The following is a 21,125-nucleotide window of genomic DNA, read 5'->3' as shown; positions in this document are numbered from 1 at the left end:
AGTCTTGCATTTTTCTAGGCCAAATTGCATCCTGATTCTAGTGCTGAACTCTTTAGTGATGTATGTGGATGACATCAGATGAGCAAGGGTGTACAGCTTCATAGGTGTACTGTTAGGTCAAAGGTGTACTGTTATTCATAACGTTGGACAATTGGTGAGTGCTTGACTGAACCATAGTGGGCTCAGGTCATCTCCCTTAGAAGATTCCTTTTCTGATGGTGATTGGTCTGGTTGTAATGTTCTCTACATCATGGTTGCTTGCCCTCCTGGGTAGCTCAGTTGATAGGATCACTGTCCTCCTCACACCTCATGGAAAAGACTTGATTACGAGTCTCGTCGATGATGTAAGGGACTTTTATGGTCCTTTTTCACAACGTAGCTGAATTAGTCGATCTCAGGCGAGTGTAGTATGGTTCCACTCCCCCCCCCCACGGAAACTGAGTTTTTTCGTCCAGCAAACAGAAAATCGACCACAGAACATGTACAATTGCATGTTCTGTGGTCAGAGGTGAAGGTGATTCTTGCACAACTTCTATTAGAATAAGTAGCGACCTGGAGCGAGGGGTGTTGGTGGTTTCAGGGATGGATGGCTGTCATCCTGAAATAGGTGGGTATATGGGATGTGTTAGGGTAACCAGGAATAGGAATAGGAGCATGTATACCAATGCTAAAAGTATAGTAAATAAATTTGATGAATTTGAAGTGTTGGTCAAGACATCAAAGGCGGATATTGTTGGGATAGCAGAGACGTGGTGTCACACAGATATAAGGAAGGCAGAACTGGAATTTGGGGAGTACAATGTGTACAGAAAGGATAGACAGGACAGGAAGGGAGGAGGTGTTATGCTGTTAATTAAGAAAAACATAAAAACAGAAGAAGTGCACCCAGTTGATATAGATGAACAGTGCACTGTTGAGTCAGTTTGGTGTGACATAAGCACTGCGAAAGCAAAAATAAGAGTAGGAGTGTGTTATAGGCCTAATGACTCGAATGAGTACAATGAACAATTATACAGAGAAATAGAGTGGGCCAGTAAATCAGAATGTCTTATAATGGGTGATTTTAACTTCCGAGATATTGACTGGAACTTGTGGGTTGGTCGCTCACACACTATTAAGACTTTTGTGGATTTATTGGATGATTGTTTTCTGCAGCAGCATGTTCGAGAGGCAACCAGAGAGAGTAATACTCTTGATCTGATTATCAGCAGTGATCACTCGTGTATTACGAATTTGCAGATAAAGGAACCACTAGGTGGCAGTAATCACAGTGTACTGATGTGGGATTTACTTAAAGATATAATTACCATCAGGGGAAAAGGAAAGGGTTTTTGCTTCCTTAAAGGTGAGTACAGTTGTCTCAGAAAGTTTTTAAATTCTGTACAGTGGGATCAACTGACGATGTTACCAACAGTAAATTCTAAGTGGGAAGCATTCAAGGAATTAATCGTGGAAGCTACTAAATGTTATACCTATTAAGAAATATTGTTCAAGGTTTAGGCCTAAATGGTTATCAAATGAACTAATGAGACTCGTAACAGAGAAGTAAAATGCATGAGATGCATATAAATTATCAAGCGACTCAAAAGCCTATGGCAAATATAAGCTAGTCTGTAATCAGGTCACAAAGGAGGTTAGGCAGGCGAAGGCGGATTACGAGAAATCCTTGGCAAAAGATGCTAAGAAAAGCAGCAAGGATTTCTTTACTTATATAAACTCTAAAAGGAAGGGGATGAATCTGATTGGTCCACTTGATATCGATGGATCGACTGTTGATGATTTTGCTCAGATAGCAAACAAACTGAATGAGTATTTCGAATCTACATTCACGCATGAGGAATTATTAAGGTTTGAAAATGGCAGAAGGCTATCAAATTGTAGCAGGATACTTAATGATTTTGTAATAACTGAGAGCAAAGTGGAGGAGAAATTGTTGAAGTTAAACATAAGAAAAGCACCTGGGGTGGATGGGATCTATCCAGTTATATTAAAGGAGGCGGCAAAGCAACTAAGCAAACCCTTAGCCATAATTATGAGAGCATCCTTGGACTCAGGGGAGGTTCCCACGGACTGAAGATGTGCAAATGTATCCCCAATTCACAAACGGGGATCGAAGGATGACACGAGTAATTACAGACCAGTTAGTTTAACTTCTGTTCCGGGTAAAATAATGGAGTCTCTGGTTAAAGATGCATTGCAGGATCATCTAGACAAGACTGCAGCGATAATTCAGACACAGCATGGGTTTGTTAAGGAAAAGTTTTGTCTGACAAATTTGATAGGATATTATGATGTGGTTACAAAGGAACTGGATGCAAAAATAATTTTGATATCATCTATTTGGATTTCAGGAAAGCTTTTGACACTGTTGCGCATGAAAAACTATTGTACAAATTGGAGCAGTATGGTATTAAGGGTAAGTTGCTACAATGGATAAAAGGATGGTTAAGTGGGAGAAGACAGAGGGTGGTAATCAATGGGTGCTGCTCTTCGTGGACTAATGTTATTAGTGGAGTCTCACAGGGTTCGGTGTTGAGTCCACTGTTGTTTTGTATATTTATCAATGATACTGCTGAAGGTATATCAGGCTTAATGTCGAAGTTTGCAGATGATACAAAGGTTGGCAGGGTTGTTAATGACAGTAATGGCAGTGTGCTACTGCAACAGGATCTAGATAATTTGGGCAGATGGGCTAAGAAGTGGCAACTGAAGTTTAACCTTGACAAATGCAAAGTACTGCATATGGGTAGAAATAACCCCAGAGAAACGTACCAACTGTGTGGTACTACACTTAAGGTGGTAGAAAATGAAAAAGACCTGGGAGTAATTGTGCAGGCAGATATGCAGTTTTCTGAGCAATGCAGACAGGCTGCCAAGGCAGGTCATGGGGTTTTGTTAATGATATATAGGAATTTTGCTAGCAGGGAAAAGGAGGTGATTATCCCTCTGTATAAAGCAATGGTCAGGCCACGCCTTTAGTACTGCGTACAGGTCTGGAGGCCTCATTTTAGGAAGGATGTAGGTTTACTTGAGCGTGTACAGAGAAGGTGAGGGGAATGAAGGGACCCTCTTACCAAGAGAGGCTTATGTTCTGCAAATCGCAGTGGCTGGAGACTAGGCACCTGCGCGGTGATCTGATTGAGGTATATAAGGCCTTGAATGGGTTGAGCACGCTGAATTCTGATGGGATCCTTCCACTTGTTCAGATTACGAACCTAAGGGGGCATAAATTCAAATTAAGAAAAGACAGATGTAGAATAGATGTGCGGAAATTTGCCTTTAGCCAGCGGGTGGTTAATTGCTGGAACAAACTTCCATCTGTCGTTGTGGAAGTTGATAGGTTGAATAAATTTAAGGAGGAACTGGACAGGCATTTGAAGGGAATGGTGTGATTTTTTTTTTTTTTTTTTTTTGGCTGATGCTGCATAAGCTCATACATATGCTTTCTTACATCGCATGCCACTACTACTACTACTACTAATTTACAGATAATATGCACGGAGCAATATTATATGGCCTTCGTCGCTGATGCTCGTAAAACCCTACTACTAACCAAAGTGGGTACTGCTTCGTGTCTAAAAGGGTGTTACCAAATTTTTGCATCATTTTGGTATTGTTTTCACTCTCTTATTTCGTTTCACTGAACATACTAATTTAATTGATTTATATATAAATTCATGACATTTATTTCTTTACGTGTTCATAATTTGAGGTTGGTGAGCTCTGGATATATGCTCTCGAAAGCTAATGCCTGACGTCATCGATTTCAAACAGACTTGAGTCTGTAACGCACATCTTCCATCTCTCTCTTCAAATGGAGTGTTTAATAATTACAAAATCTGTGTGGGGATATCGAATAATTTTTGGCACCTATAGAGTGTGCCGGTGTCAAAAAATCGTATTACATGAATCAGTGTTGGGGAATCTCTTTATTTATCGGTTCGTATTACTGTTTTTAAACGTTAATTTTGAAAAATTTTGCGCTAGTGAACTTATAACGACTTTATTCCGTAAAGACAAACGTTTATTCGTTAACTTATAATAAATTTATTTAACAACTTCAGGGGCTCGCATCTGGTGAGTACGGTGAATATGATCATTCTTCACATCTGGTGAATATCATCATTCTTCTTTTTCTTGGTGAATATCATCATTTTTCTTTTTCTTGGTGATTCCCTTCTACTTCTGTCTCTCTCAGGGTAACTCAGATTTTTTTTTTTTACTAGTGCAGCAAAAGCCTCATGGTTCCTTGCACCATATGGTTAATATAATAATAAATAATAATAAACGTAAAACTGTTTTAATCATCACTTAATTTTTGCATTACAAGTGCTTAGCCTAAAATTCTTTTACGTAGTTACCAAAAACATTTGATGGCACCAGGCATTGATCAGTGGGGTGATATTGTTCCCGGTAACACTGCTTTGCTCCTAGGTGGCCAACGATGCGTTTTCGAATGTGAGGTCGCGAAAAGCAAAGAGAAGTAAGATACTGTGTGGTCTAATGCTTTGTAAAGTTTGGGAACGGATGCCGCAGTTTTGTTAAACGTTAATATTAAGTTTTATGTATTTATTTCGGAAATGAATCAGTTTAAGTATACTTCACATTTAGTGAAGTACTTTACAAGACCTTATATATGTGGACAAAGAAGTACATGTGCTTTATTTTGCACTGGGCTTAAGCCTGTTGAAGACTTAAATTTGGAAACCAGTCCATCCGATTACAACTATCAAGAAATTGATAGAAAAAGAGACAAGTCTCGATTACCTGTGAGAGTAAAACAGGCCCTCATAAAAGAAGAAATGCCATCACTAGAATTTAAGTACTGTTTTAAAATCAAACACTTGAGAAAACAGTATGCAATGTTTGGGAAGAAATCGGGTTTAAATCCTGGTATCATGTGGCCTACACGGGAAGAACTTATTGCTATCAAGGAAGATGATAAAATGTTTCAGCCAGAGTTGAATGAAATGGTTGACAATACTAGAAAGAAGAGGCTTGAGGAAGAACAAAGTAGAATAAACCGTGAAAAAGAGGTTGAAAGAAAAATGGAGCAACATGAGAAATGGAAAAGGGAATATTTTGCTAAGATAGAAAAGACAAGAAAAGAAGCAGAAAAAGAAATGCATAAGCGTAAACAAGTTGTGGAGGAATTGAGAGAGTATCTTGGTTATAATATTGATCCTAAAGATCCAAGATTTGAAGAAGCCCTTCAAGCAAAAGAAGAAGCCTACCTTAAAGAAACCAAGGCACTAAGGAAAAAACAGAAACATGCTGAGCTGATAGCTAAATTGACTGGAGTGGCAAAGGATGTAATTATGGATAAGCCAACTGATGAAACGCCTGAAAGCTAAAATAGAATTACTTTAAATTTAAAATTTTTCATTCTTTGTGTACTGCATGCTATGTGATTGGTGTCATTGCTTTCGATTGCAAATTTTGGTAAGTGGTTTTTGATCCATGCAGTCGTGACTATCCTTAGAAGTATCATATTCCTAGCAAAAAAAATAATGTTTTAAAATATGCTAATTTGGAAATTTAATATAGTTAGATTGAGAAAAACAGAAAACAAGCAACAGATTGTATACCCTAACATTTTCTGGGTATAAAACATGTATTTATGGGAAAGACTTTATAAAGGCTTGAGGCACATCAATAGATAAAAGGCAAAGTGCTTCAGTTAAAGCAATAATAGCCTAAACAAGGTTTTCATTATTTTGAATGTTTTCAGAAATAAGCTACTCCTTATTAATGGACGATAGTACACAATACAGACTTATTGTGTACTATCGTCCATTGTTGTTTGCTTTTTAATTCCAAATTAGCTAAATTGGCATATTGAAAATTCAGAAGAATAAATGTTTTGTTATTAGTTCATTTGGGAGTTGTTAAGGAACGTTATATTTTACCGGTTGGTGGTGAAAGAAACAGGAGAATCTTAATTATAGTAAATTGACATTAGTACTGTGATATTAAGTGCTTTATAGTTTTGGTGTTATGAGGCACACTTTTCTAGTTTTGTAAATTTAGGTGATGTCGGTTCTAATGATTTTGAATTAAATTAGTCATTATTATTAAAAAAGGTTATTATCAATCACCAAAATATATATAGGGTGTATATCAGGAGCTGAACACAAAAGTTTATATATTTGCATACCTAATTCTGAATTGTAATGGAGCTATGGCTGTTTGAATATTTGAAAAATGGCTATAATATTTTCAACATTAAAAAATAATAATAATAAGCAGAAACATAAAATGTAACGTGCCATCGTGACAAAGGGTTAGAAATGTGAAATTCCTAGGTGATGCACTTTCTTTGAACACCAGTGTATATGAGAGAGGGAAGATGCGAGGTATACCAAGCACAAGCCCATAAGGAATTGACCTCAGTTATTAGCTTTCAAAGAATAAGTCTAGAACTTGTCAGCCACTGGTATGATGCACATGAAGAAATAAATGTCATAAATTTTAAACTTATTATTCAATTTCACCTTGTTTATTCACGCTAAGTACATATTTGCTTATTCTTTATTTTGTTCTTTTTTACCATTGAAAGCTCCATAGTTATTTTTTAAAATTCAAACAGTCATATCTTTGTAACTGTTCAGATTTGTTCATGAACTTTTTTTTGTTGATTTAAGTCCTGAATCGATCCTGAACGTATAGCCTGCACATTGTTGAAACATCTAGTATAACTTACATTTTAAGAATCCCAGTGTGATAGAATTAGCACCAGATGGCTTAAGGCAGTGGTCTCAAACTGGCAGCCCACAGGCCGCATCCGCCCCCCCCCCAAGCAATTTTACACGGCCTGCAAATACATTCAATTATGTATTTGTTGTAAATACAGTGCTTATATTCACTCTCATTTTGTTAAAAAAAAAAAATTCCGGCCGTCAGCTGCTTTCAGATCGTGCATTCGGCCTGCATGCAATTTGAGTTTGAGACCACTGGCTTAAGGTAATGAAAATACAATTGTGCATCTTTTCTTTAAAAAAAAAATAATAATAAAATAATATTGGAGACATCTATATTAAATATTTAATTAAACATAAAAATAGTAGTGGTATGATTCCTGTAACACAGTGCTTTTCAAACACTGATACATGCTAATAATAATTCGACATCCCATGCAGAATTGTATAATTATTCAACATCCACTCTTTTTTGTTCCTGATGGTGAATGCAACAATATGTAACTTTTTATACACTGGTGTTCAAAGAAAGTGCATCACCCCTTAATTTTTGTAATTGTTGTCTGAATGATGTAAGTATATGGCAGTATTTCTTACAGATTGCATCAAAGATTGACATGCGTAGGTGATGTAATATTTCATCAGCTGTTACTTTCAGCTATATAAGCGCGCTCTGCAAGAGTTGCAGTCATTCCTTGCTTGTGTCCAGATGGCGAGTTACGTGTAGTTGACGCCACGAAGAAAGAGTGCTATTGTTGCTTTACGTGAGGAAGGATGTTCTTCCTGTCATATTGCTTATAGAGTGTCTTGTAATCAGTCGACAGTGAGTAGATTTCTTTCCAAACTCAAGAATACTGGTTCTGCTGATAGGAAAAAAGGAACCGGATGCAAACGAGTCTCTATGGCAAAACGACTGCATTTTGAAATACTTAATGCCTTAAATCCGTAAAGCTTCTTCGTCTGAGCTGAAAAGAGAATGGGAAGAACGTATAGGAGTGGTAGCAAGTGCAGGGATGTTAACAGTCAGAAGACGCCTCTTCAAAAATGGACCTGTAGCCTGTCGTCCTAAGAAGCCCCTCCTCACACAAAAAATGAAAAAGGCTGATTAATTTGGTGTAAGGAGCATGTCAAATGGACCCCCGAGCAGTGGAAGTCAGTTATTTTCTTGGATGAGAAGAAATTCAACCTGCATGGCTCTGATGGGAGACAAATGATTCACCATAGACGTGGTGAAGAATACCATCCAGACTACGGTGAAATTCACTACCAGCCAAATGATATGGGGGTGCATTTTCGTATCACGGGCGTAGTGGGTCACCTGCAGTTTATAAAAGGTTCCGTAAATGCCAATGGATACCTGGCTATATTGGAAGCAAATTGCTGTCGACCGTTAGAGACCATTTCAACCTGCGAAGTAACTGTATCTTTCAGGACGACTCCGCTCCTTGTCATTGGGCAAAAAGTGTAAGTAGGCACTTCTGTAGTTACAATAGAATAGAATAGAATCTTTAATTGCAGCAATGATAGACATACAATTAGTCCATTAGCTTCATTTTTGCAGCATTAGAAGTACAACAGTAATGTGTTTACATTTGTTACAGGTGAAAAAATGGTTGGAAGAACAGTCCATTAGAACTCTTAGTTAGATGGGAAACAGCCCAGACCTGAATCCTATAGAGAACTGTTGGCATTGTGTGGAATCTGCAGTTGCCAGAAAGAAACCAAAGACCCTTTGTGAACTTCAGGAAGCCATAATTCGTGTTTGGAACCACGAACTATCAGTTGATTATCTTCAGAAATTGATCTTGTCAGTGCCTTTACGGTGTGCTGCTGTCATCGGGGCCAGAGGCAGTTCAACTAAATATTAGTTTGCAGCTGGTGAACTTTTAATTTTGTTTTCCATTTAAAATGATAAACTGAGGACTTCTGATAATGTTTCAGCCATAATTGTCATGTTTACCAAAACTGTTGTATAAAGATTGAAAATGCTCATTTTGGAATATTTTGAGAGCATCTGTCAAATATTACAGCTTTGCCTTAACTATTAATAAATATCTTTTGTTTATATTTCTATTTGTGATGCTAGTCATTAATGTAACATACCACTGCGAAAAAGGGTTAGAAATGTGAAATTCCTACATGATGCACTTTCTTCGAACGTCAGTGTATACGAGAGAGGGAAGATGTGAGGTATACCAAGCACAAGCCCATAAGAAATTGACCTCAGTTATTAGCTTTCAAAGGATAAGCCTAGAACTTGTCAGCCACTGGTATGATGCACATAAAGAAATAAATGTCATAAATTTTAAACTTATTATTCAATTTCACCTTAGTCAATTACATTAGTGATTCCAAAAGTGGGTGATACCACCCCCTTGAGGGTGGTGGAATTACCTAGAGGATTCTAAGAGGTAAGGGATGGTAGGGGAATGCTGGAGGTGAGCCACTCTGAGTGCATTGATCTCGTATTTACTATTGACCAGGCTAAGGCCTAGGGCGAAACACCTTCCTCTCTTTGTATTTAAAGTTTTATTGCTCTCAGAGTTAAAGTAATTGTATATAAATATTTTATGCTGGTTTTAGTTTGGTCATCCAACTTCTCTCCAAGCAGAGAAATCAACTCAGATTACTAAATGTGGTGATTTAAGACTACTGCTGAGTGACTTTAAACCCAGTGTTCTCCCCAGGACCTATTGAATGGGCACACAGCTAAAATTTAAGCGATTCTTGCTGTACCATATGGTACTGCTCACTGATCTCGATCAGTATTAATTTGAACATACTAAGCGATAAAGGTCAATGCGATAGGAGCAAATAATGTTAAATTATGCATTTAATTTTCACTCTGAATTGCTTAAGTCACATTTATAAATAACGGAAAATTTTATAATATTGCAAAGTATTACACTTCCCCACCTGGCTGGCAAAATTTCCTGTGGAGAATGCTGAAACCAGACATTGGGAAACTGGTATCACTTCATCAAGCCCATTTAATGCATTAAGAATTTATTGAATGGTGAAGTAGTTACTAAATGTGGTTATGACCAGGTTTTGGCGCATTATAGCCTTCGTCACTAATGCGCCAATAAAACCCACGCAACAAACAAACAAACAAACAAACTAAATGTGGTATCTAAGACTCCTGCTAAGTGACAGTTAGACTTTGAAAAGCTGGTATCACTGGATCAAGTTCATCAATTTTGTTGAATTAAACTAAAAAGTTTTAATTAGATTTTGAATAAATGCACAATTAATTGTTATTGTTTTGAATTTTATTGTGTTATTATCTTAGTGGATCGTTGCAAACTGCTAGTCAATAATGCTTTTTATAGGTTAGGGTAGGGAGCACTACAGATCAGTTTATGGAACCAAGTGGGCAGTGACCGAAAAAGTTTGGGAACCACTGAATTACATCAATATATGTAGTGAAAGAAAATCAGAGTGAAAACAAAAATAGTGTCAAAACTTGACAGCATCCTTTGGAACAGGATGCAACACCCTGAGGTGTCAACATCCACTTTGGAAAGTTTTGCTCTAATAGTTAAGCCCATTACAAATTTATTTGCATGAATTATTGAATATATAAAGTGCTACAAAAGTGTGCCAAAAAATCTGGGATGTATTCTAGTGCCCAAAATAAGAAAAACTATATAAATTTTACATTAAACTTTCAAAGGCATACAAACATAACACCCCTTAATTTTTAAGGTTTGTGTACTGATTTTAGAATAATTTTTTGAAGTGAAATCCTTGCAACTAAATGTAGATAGTGGCTTGTCAATTGCTGAACTTTTCTGCAGTGGTGTGAATTGTTTCAGAGCTGGATTCTATTCATTACTGCAGCTCTATTAAATCTAGAACTTCCATTTCAAGGTAATCACGGTGGTTCATGTTAGGTGGCCATGTTGCAAGTAAGGGACTTCCCAAATTATCCATTTGCGTGAGTTGAGTCCTCACTTGTTGGCACTGCTTTATGGAAACAGATTTAAATCATCAGAATGTACCATATTTTCATTGCTTATAATTGGAATTATATTTTCAGTTACAAGTTTCAAAGTTTAGTTCAAAAATTTTTTTTTTTATCCTCCTCTCCAGCTATGATTCTGTGATTTCCTCCGGTAATTAAACTATCAGTAAAACTGAAATAGAACACTAGGCAGAATGCAAGGACATGCATATGCTATTGAAGCATATCCTAACTCTGGCAGTATTAGGCAGCTTTGGGATGGGAGAAGAGAATATGCAGACTAATAATTTAAATTTGAAATTTTATGAATTTAAAGTGTTAAATACACGGTGTCATTCTGATGTAGAGGATACAGAATACAATATGTATATGTACTGAAAGAACAGTTGGGATGGGGGGGGGATATGCATTTGGTCAAAAAGCACATAGATTCAAAAATAGTATATCCAATAGATATGAGTTGCTAGGATAATACAATAAAATTCCATTTTACTGTACAACACATACCATTTTAATGAAAATATTTTCAGGTCCCACATGAACACCCTGTATTTCTAATGCATTATAAATCCTATTTGAATGAAATTAGTTATTATGAAAATTCAGTACAACAAAATTATTTTCAGTCCATTAATGTATAAAATCGGCTTATTTATTAAAAAAAAAAAAAAAAAACTCCTGGCAAAAGTTATGATGGTTAATACAGGAACCACTAAATATTGAACAGCATTTCAATTTAACACAGCCCTGTTTTAAACAGGGATCCTCTGTTGCTTCCAGCTAGTTTTTTTTATCATACTGTATAAATAAACGTGCTTTACTAAAATTAAGATTATTATTAATATTACTATTATATCTTAATAATACTATTATTAGTATTACTAGTCTTACTTACACTAGAGAAAAGGTGATAGAATTGTAAGAATGTAGGTATGGTTACATTGTTTGTTAAACCATTGTGAAAAGCACTTTTTGTTTCATCAGTGGCACCCAAAATTCATCATCAATGTAAAGTGCATTACATATTGCCAACAGTTTTCACTTTAAGATTAAATACAAGTCCCTGATGGCTGTAGATTCTGGCACGAAAACGGAAAATGTAGCAAAAAAAATTTAGCATCACACTATTTACATTGTATTTCTGAAGGATTGTGTTCAAATTGAAGAGAAAATTTTTAAAAAATCGGATGTAGCACCCTAGCAAAAGAAAATGTGTATGTAGTGTGCTTTCTGATGACTTCAATAAAACTGTTTTCATGATTTCAGAACATTCGTTCCAGAGACATTCCTATAAGTGGTTCACTCATTCAGCAAAAAGCCTCAGAATTGGCAGTGGGATATTTTCAAGAAAAAATGGAATTTTTGCTTGTGGAAGAATGGCCTGAACATTTCATATGTTTATTTTGCAGATTTTCTCATTTTAAAGTAAAATTTGATATTCGTTCATTGCTCCATTGCAAAATTGTGACCTGGAACCTTAATGCTACTGATGAAACTGGTTGTTACTTGCAACCATCCAGCCTACCAATCTCTGTACCACCATCTGTTGAAGGAAGTTTGAACTACAACATACCACTTCCATTTATTTTCAAATTCATCGAAACTGACCACATCAGCACCAGTCTGGGGACTTTATTGCCTCACCTGATAAGTAGCACTTCTGGAGCCAATGGTTGTGGTACTGCACAGTTCAGTGTTGGGTCCTTTACAGTTCCTGACATTAATGACTATCATTAGGTATTTCAAGACATTTTTAATGTCTAAGTTTGCTGATGATACAAAAGTGTCGGGATCAATTCGGCCCTGGAAAGATTGTGCAAGGCTCAAGGGGTAGAATTTTTTTCAGCCTGGACTGTACTTGTTAACAGGAGAGATTGCTTCTACAGGGATGGGATACACTTAAATAGAAAGGGTGCAAGAATATTTGCTGATGCTATCGAGGCAGTGTTAGGTGGGTCTGAAAACTGCTAGCTTGGGGGGAGACAAAGACCAATAGATTGACAGTAGCCACTGGCAGAGGTGAAAGAGATTCTTGCACTGCTTCTATTAGAATGAGCAGAAGCCTGAAAAACAAGATGCATGGTATTTCAGAGACTGCTGGGAGCCATTGCGGTACAAGTAAACACATGGGTTGTGTTAGGGTAGCTAAGAATAGAAACAGGTGCAGGTATACTTGCGTGTACACCAATGCTAGGAGTTTAGTAAATAAATTTGATGAATTTGAGGTATTGCTCAAAACATCAAAGGCAGATATTGTTGGGATATCAGAGACGTGGTGTCACACAGATATAAGGGATGCAGAACTGCAATTTGGGGAGTACAACGTCTACAGAAAGGATAGACAGGATAGGAAGGGGGGAGGGGTTATGCTATTAGTTAAGAAACACATAAAAACCAAGGAAGTGAAGCCAGTCGACATCGCCGGACAGTGCAGTGTTGAGTCAGTTTGGTGTGACATAAGCATTGTGAGATCAAAATTGAGAGTAGGAGTGTGCTATAGGCCTAATGACTCTGATGAGTATAATAAGGAACTGTACAGGGAAATAGAGTGGGCCAGTAAATCAGAGAGTCTTATAATGGGAGATTTTAATTTCCCAGATATTGACTGGAATTTGGGGGCTGGTTACTCACACACTAGCAGGGCTTTTGTGGATTTATTGGATGATTGTTTTCTACATCAGCATGTTCGGGAGGCAACTAGAGGGAGTAATACTCTTGATTTGATTATCAGCAGTGATTCTTCATGCATTAAGTATCTGCAGGTAAATGAACCACTAGGTGGCAGTGATCACAGTGTGCTGAAGTGGGATTTACTCAAAGAGGTAACTACCATTAGGGGTAAAGGGAAGGGTTATTGCTTCCGTAAAGGCGACTACGATGGACTGAGACAGTATTTAAATTCTATACAGTGGGACCAACTGATGATGTTACCAACAGCAAATTCAAAATGGGAAGCATTCAAAGAACTTATCTTGGAAGCTACTAGGCTTTACATACCAACTAAGAAATATTGTTCAAGGTTTAGGCCAAAATGGATGTCAGATGAACTAATGAGGCATATGGCAGAGAAGAAAAATGCATGGGATACTTACAAATTAACACATGACACAGAAGCCTATGATAGATACAAGTTGATATGCAACCAAGTTACAAAGGAGGTTAGGCAGGCGAAGGCAGATTACGAGAAATCCTTGGCAAGGGATTCAAAGAAAAACAGCAAAGAGTTCTTTACTTATGTAAACTCTAGAAGGAAGGGGATGAATCAGATTGGTCCACTTGATATTGATGGGTCAACTGTTGATGATCCTGCTCAGGTAGCTAACAAACTAAATTAATATTTTGCATCGACATTCACACATGAGGAGTTATTCAGCAAGGGGAATACCAGAGGTGTATTCAACTCTAGCAGTAAGCTACAGAATCTTGAAATAACTGGGAGTAAAGTGGAGGAGAAACTGTTGAAGATAAACACAAGAAAGGCACCCGGGGTGGATGGGATCTATCCAGTTATATTAAAGGAGGCAGCAAAGGAAGTAAGCAAACCCTTAGCCATAATTATGAGAGCTTCCTTGGACTCAGGGGAGGTACCCATAGACTGGAAATGTGCAAATGTGACCCCAATTCACAAAGGAGGATCAAAGGCTGACACAAGTAATTATAGACCTGTGAGCTTAACTTCTGTTCCAGGAAAATTAATGGAGGCACTGGTTAAAGAAGCACTGCAGGATCATTTAGACAAGACTTCAGTTATAGCTCAGACAGCATGGTTTTGTTAAGGGGAAGTCTTGCCTGACCAACTTGATTGGATACTATGATGCAGTCACAAAAGAACTGGATGCAGGGAATAACTTTGATATTATATACTTGGATATTAGAAAGGCTTTTGATACTGTTGCACATGGAAGACTGCTACACAAATTGGAGCAGTGTGACATTGGAGGCAAATTGCTGCTATGGATAAAGGGGTGGTTGAGGGGGAGAAGACAGAGAGTGGTAATCAATGGACACTGCTCATCGTGGACTAATGTTATTAGTGGAGTCCCTCAGGGCTCAGTGTTGGGTCCATTATTGTTTTCTGTATTTATAAATGATATTGATGATGGTATATCAAGCTTAATGTCCAAGTTGGCAGGGTTGTCAAGGACACTACTGACACTATGCTGCTGCAACAGGATCTGGAAAGGTTGAGCAGATGGGCTGAGAGGTGGCAAATGAAGTTTAACATTGACAAATGTAAAGTACTACACATGGGAAACAGCAACCCCAGAGCAACGTATCAACTCTGTGGTACTACACTGACAGTGGTAGAGAATGAAAGGGACTTGGGGGTGGTTGTGCAGGCAAATATGAAGTTCTCTGAGCAGTGCAGACGGGCTGCAAGAGTAGCTCATGGAGTATTGTCAATGATATACAGGAATTTTTCCAGCAGGGATAAATAGGTGATTATTCCATTGTATAAGGCAATGGTCAGGCCACACCTAGAGTACTGTATACAGGTCTGGAGGCCTCATTTCAAGAAGGATGTAGAGCTGCTGGAACGAGTACAGAGAAGGGCAACAAGATTAGTGAATGGAACAAAGGGGTGCTCTTACGAAGAAAGGCTTAAGTTTTGCAAATTACAGTGTCTGGAGACTAGGCACCAGCGAGGTGATCTGATAGAGGTGTATAAAGCCTTGAATGGTTTAAGCATGCTCAATGCTGATGGGATTCTTCCTCTAGCTCAGAAAAATCACCTGAGAGGGCATAAATTCAAATTGAGGAAAGACAGATGTAGGATAGACGTGCGGAAATTTGCCTTTAGCCAGCAGGTGGTTGGTTGGTGGAACAGACTTCCATCCCTTGTTTTGGAGGTTGATAGCCTAAATAAGTTTAAGGCTCAGCTGGACAGGTATTTTGAACGAACAGAGGGGTGAAGTGGAAGTGGTTTTTTTTTTTTTTTTGGCTGATGCTGCATAAGCTTGCTTTCTTCCATCAAATGCCTCTACTAATGCTAATATGCTCCTTTGGCAAATCTCGATAAACCATTCAGAGGGCTTCAAAATGCCATTTGACATGTAACTTAAATGTAAGATGCTGTATTTTTATTGGCAGTAATCCCAGAATATCATACCATTTAGGTAGCATGAAACTCGGGATTGTTGATAACAAAAAAGATCTTGGGATAATTGTATGTTCTAACATGATGGTATCTGAGCAGTTCAGACAAGCTGCTAGGACAACCCATGTCAATGATATACAGGAGCTTTGCCAAAAGGAACAAAAAAATTATTATCCTATTGTATAAATCAGTGATAAGGCTACATCTGGAATACTGCATAGAGGCTTGGAAACCTCATTTTAGAATATAGATCTGTTGGAAATGGTACAGAGAAGAGCAACAAAATTAGTTAGGGGGTACAAAAGGATATTATTACCAAGAACGACTCATTCTATAATTATAGTATCTGCAAGACCTAAAAAGTTTTTAAGAGCTATAAAATGGTTAAGCAAATAATTGCTGATGGCATCTTTATTCTTTCTTGAAGTATATAAATTGCAAAAGGGTGGTTTCAGAATAGATGTTGGAAATTTTTCTTCAGTCAGAGTACTTGATTATTAGAATAAACTTCCACCTGGGGTTGATTGAGGTAAAAAGTTGTGATTTAAAGAAGTGGACAAATTATTAAACAGAATGTGCAAATGAGGGGTAATATATATATATATATTTTGGTGCTGCATACTTGTGCCAATACTAATACTAAAAGGGGGAGAAAAACAAAAAGCAGTAAAATAAATATTGTACACTTCTCCATTAAATATATATCACTGCCAGCAAGTATTACTTAGCAGTTAATTTTGTACCAACAACATGTGACTGAAAAAAAAGACAGACCAGTAAAGCCCAATTTATTTTATTTAGCTAATATTTTATTTATTCTCCAATAAAATATTTTATGTATTTTATTGGAGGCTTGAAGTGGTGGAACCCATGTTTAGTCTCTAGAGCTAAGTTCCAGTCAACCCTTCCCTATCTCTTCCATCATGCAGTATGATTGATGACTTCTGAGGTTATGATGAACATCATGGCGGGATCCAATATTCCTTACATTTTGAGGGTACAGCTCTAAAATGGTGTTCGCAGGCTGGCCGCTAGTTAGTACACCGGACCGAACCTATTGGTAACTCTCTAGGAGGCTTCCGGATCAGCTAGTGTATAATCTTGCTACCTCTACTCTGCCAGATAGTGACTGGAGGGAGTCCAAGTAGTGTGTATGCGGGGAGCATTGTCGAGGCCACATTATGTCAAGGAACTGGGTATATTCTTACCATGTGTACGCCATATCCAAAAATTTCATTACTTCATACAGCATGTCCCACCCACTTTTTCTTACTATTGAATACACCATGAATTGTCAAACTAATAGAGCAAGCTTATCTGCAAAAAGATCTAAACCTCCCAAGCACTTCCTAATTCATTTCACAAATATGTGTGGTCTCAGTACTAATCTCAACGATGTCCATTTCCACTTGCAGTCTGCCAAACCCCATGTACTTTTTCTGACAGAATCTCAGTTATCGGTTGATTCAACTACTGCTCATCTCAGATGCCCAAATTATTTGCTGTATGATTCCTTTCGCCTCAAAGGTGGTACTTGTGCATATGTCTGTTCTGATATTCCCTGTCAGAGACTTGGCAATTTGGAATCTCCTCTCTTTGATCTTCTCTGGCTTAAAATTTCTCTACCTCATTGTGTCAAATTCATCTGTTGTCTCTACCGTTCTCCCAACTCCACTAATCACTTGTAGCTCTTTGACTTCCTCTCTTTGCAACTTGACTTTCTCCAGTCCAACTTTCCTAACAGTGAGGTAATTTTCCTTGGTGATTTTAATGTTCACAACTCCAGCTGGCTTCCGTTTTCTAGTCACACCGACCCAGCTGGTCGAGATGCTGAGGCTTTTGCAATTTCTAATGACCTTGCACAGATTGTTCATTTACCTACAAGAATAACGGACAATCCTAATCATACAGCCAATATGCTTAATTGTTTTCTCACAAACAACCCTTCTAAGTACACGGAGTTACCCTGAGAGAGAGAGAGAGTCAAAAGTAAAAGGGAATTATCAAGAAAGAGAAGAATAATGATATCCAGCTCAGGACCCAGGGTATGCCAAGCCCACAGTCACCAGATGTGAGCACCTGGGGTTAAATATTAGCATTAGCATTAGTAGAGGCATATGATGCAAGAAAGCAAGCTTATGCAGCATCAGCCAAAAAAAAAAAAACTTCCACTTCACCCCGCCGTTTGTTCGAAATACCTTTTTTTTTTTTATGAGAACCCCAAACACGAGAGGTATTATAACCTATACTACTTAGTACCGTGCTTGGGTTGGAGGTTGAGAAGACGAAAGAAGATATTTGTTGATATTGGACTTGAACTTCTGTAGATTGTAATTTTCAGGAAATACGTATGAAGGAAGGTTGTTCCAGAAAACGGCAGTTGAATGAATAAATGAGGAAGATGAAAAGTTGGTTCTGTGGGTTTGAAGTTGGACAGTAAATGGATGTTGGCTGGTGGCGGCACGTGTTCGGACTGTTTTGAAAGAGAGAGCGGGAATTATAGAAGCCAATTCAGAAGAACAGTGCCCATGGAAGTATCTGTAGAAGAGGCATGCAGCAGAAACAGTGCGTCTATGAGAAAGCGAGTGGACAGACTCTGTTAGAGATGAATCATTAATTAACCTAACTGCCCTCTTCTGAATGGAATCAAGAAGCCTGAGAGAGGTTTTGGGGGCACCACCCCAGATGTGGGAACAATATTCCATGGCAGGGCGGATTTGCGATTTATACAGAGTGAGCAGCTGTTTGGGAGAAAAGTAACGCAGAGAGTGAAAGAGAAAACCAAGTTTTTTAGATGCAGAGGAAGCAATATTTGTAATGTGCTTGTGCCAAGAGAGATTAGAAGTCAGGGTAATCCCCAAAAGAGATATATCATTTTGCCTAGAAATCAGAGTGTCACTAAAGATAAGCATAGGAGCAGAAGAATCCTTTTTGCGAGATATAAGACAAGATTGAGTTTTAGAAGGGTTGAAATCAACTAAGTTGTCTTTGCCCCACTGGAGAATTACCTGAAGATTGGCATTTAAGGAATTGGCAGCAGATTTTCGAGAACTTGAAGCTGATTGAGCTGGACAAGGTTTCTCAAAATGGAAAGTTGACTGCAATGTGCTATCATCGGCAAAACTATGGATAGGATTTCCAGTCAATGGGAGAAGGTCATTGATATACAAGAGGAAAAGAGTGGGGGAAAGAACTGAACCTTGGGGGACACCGGCATTAGTGGAGAAGTTAGAAGACAGAGAGCCATCTACCATCACCCTCAGTGAGTGATCAGAGAGAAAACTGGATAACCAATTACTAAAAACAGTTGGCAAACCATAAGATGGAAGCTTGTTTAGAAGACCTTTATGCCAAACACGATCAAAAGCCTTTGAGATGTCAAGAGCAACTACTTGTGTTTCACCGAACCTTTCCATTGAATTAGTCCATAAATGGGTAACATAAGCCAGAATATCACCAGTGGATCGACACTGACGGAATCCATACTGGCGATCGTTGATCAGACGGAAGGTTTCTAGGTAGTTTAAGAGTTGGCGGTTAATTGATTTCTCCATTACTTTAGAAAGAGTAGAAGTAATTGCAATGGGACGATAATTGGATGGGAGGGATTTGTCACCCTTTTTAGGAACTGGCTGGATAAGCAAATTTCCAAGCAGAAGGAAAAACACCTTTGGAATAAGAAAGTGAAAAAAGGCGGCAAAGAATAGGAGTAAGTTCAGGAGCACAGGTTTTGAGAACAAGTGGAGAAATACCATCAGGACCTGGAGCTTTCTTAACATCAAGATTCATCAAAATCCTTCTGATATCCTTTTGATGGAAGACCACAGGAGGCATTGAATGGAGCGTGTTAGGAATGGTGGGAGGTGTTTTACCAAGATCATTAATACATGAGCTCGAAGAAAAATGGGATGCTAGCAGGTCAGCTTTATCCTTGGCTGAAGTGACAACAGAACCATCTGGTTTGGACAGAGGTGGGAGCAGAGATGGGCAAAAGTTGCGGCCAATAGCTTTGGCAAGAGACCAGAATGCTCGGCTACCATTACGGCAAGAAGCAAGTTTTCTACTCTTAGCCTGTTCAAACTCAAGTTTGGACTGATTAATAACTGCTTTACAATTGTTGCGAGCTTTGGTGTAGGCAGAAAATGAAACTGAAGAATTAGAAACAAGCCAATTACGATATGCAACGTTCTTCTCTTGGACAGCCTTAGCACATTTATTGGAAAACCAAGGTTTAGATAAAGGACGAGATTTTAAAGTGGAGTGTGGGATAAAGGATTCCATTCCTGCAAGAATAATTTCACTGACACGATCTGAGCAAATGTTGACATCAGACGTTTTGAAACAGTAATCCGACCAAGGAAAAGAAGAAAAGAAGTCTTGCAGGTCATCCCATTTTGCATTCTTGTAATGCCAAACATTGGGAATAGCCATGAGATAAAGGTTCCATTGGAGAAGAGACAATCACCAAGTTGTGATCTGAAGTGCCTAAAGGTCCTCTCACTTCGACCTTGTACTTAGAAGTATTGTTTGTGTGAAAAAGATCAAGCGTATTGGCTGTATGATTAGGATTGTCCGGTATTCTTGTAGGTAAATGAACAATCTGTGCTAGGTCATTTGTAATTGCAAAAGCCTCAGCATCTCGACCTGCTGCGTCGGTGTGACTAGAAAACAGAAGCCAGCTGGAGTTGTGAACATTAAAATCACCGAGGAAAATTACCTCACTGTTAGGAAAGTTGGACTGGAGAAAGTCAAGTTGCAAAGAGAGGAAGTCAAAGAGCTCCAAGTGATTAGTGGAGTTGGGAGAATGGTAGAGACAACAGGTGAATTTTACACAATGAGGTAGAGAGATTTTAAGCCAGAGAAGATCAAAGAGAGGAGATTCCAAATTGCCAAGTCTCTGACAGGGAATATCGGAATGGACATATGCACAAGTACCACCTTTGAGGCGAAAGGAATCATACAGCAAATAATTTGGGCATCTGAGATGAGCAGTAGTTGAATCAACCGATAACTGAGTTTCTGTCAGAAAAAGTACATGGGGTTTGGCAGACTGCAAGGGGAAATGGACATCATTGAGATTAGAATTGTTATTGGACCACGTATATTTGTGAAATGAATTAGGAAGTGCTAATTAGGAAATTAACCTCCACAAGAACAGATGGAAGCTTGTTCCAGCCATCAACCAGCTGCTTGCTAAAGGAAAATTTTCACACAATCTGTTCTACAACTGGCGTTCCTCAACTTGAATTTATGCCTCCTCAGGTGTGGAATCTGAGCAAGAAGAAGAATCCCATCGGCATTGAGCCTGCTCAAAACATTCAAGGCCTTCTACACCTCAATCAGATCACCTCGCAGGTGCCTT

General features: G+C 38.3%; 1 protein-coding gene across 1 annotated transcript in view; it reads left to right on the top strand.

Moving 5' to 3' along the window:
• Positions 1-4,456: 4,456 nt before the first annotated feature.
• The window catches only part of CRIF (growth arrest and DNA damage-inducible proteins-interacting protein CRIF), a 29,159-nt gene continuing 12,490 nt past the window's right edge, over positions 4,457-21,125 (top strand). The window contains exon 1 of the mRNA XM_090386244.1: positions 4,457-5,442. Coding sequence (XP_090242370.1) covers positions 4,581-5,354 — 774 coding nt within the window. The 5' untranslated portion in view covers positions 4,457-4,580 and the 3' untranslated portion in view covers positions 5,355-5,442. The remainder of the gene's footprint in view (positions 5,443-21,125) is intronic.

This window comes from Mastigoproctus giganteus, chromosome 12, assembly GCF_048544385.1.
Source record: "Mastigoproctus giganteus isolate SK-2022 chromosome 12, ASM4854438v1, whole genome shotgun sequence".
NCBI classification, from domain to species: Eukaryota; Metazoa; Arthropoda; class Arachnida; order Uropygi; family Thelyphonidae; genus Mastigoproctus; species Mastigoproctus giganteus.
The sequence above is the reverse complement of the archived record's forward strand: the minus strand, read 5'-3'. Positions and strand labels throughout refer to the sequence as shown.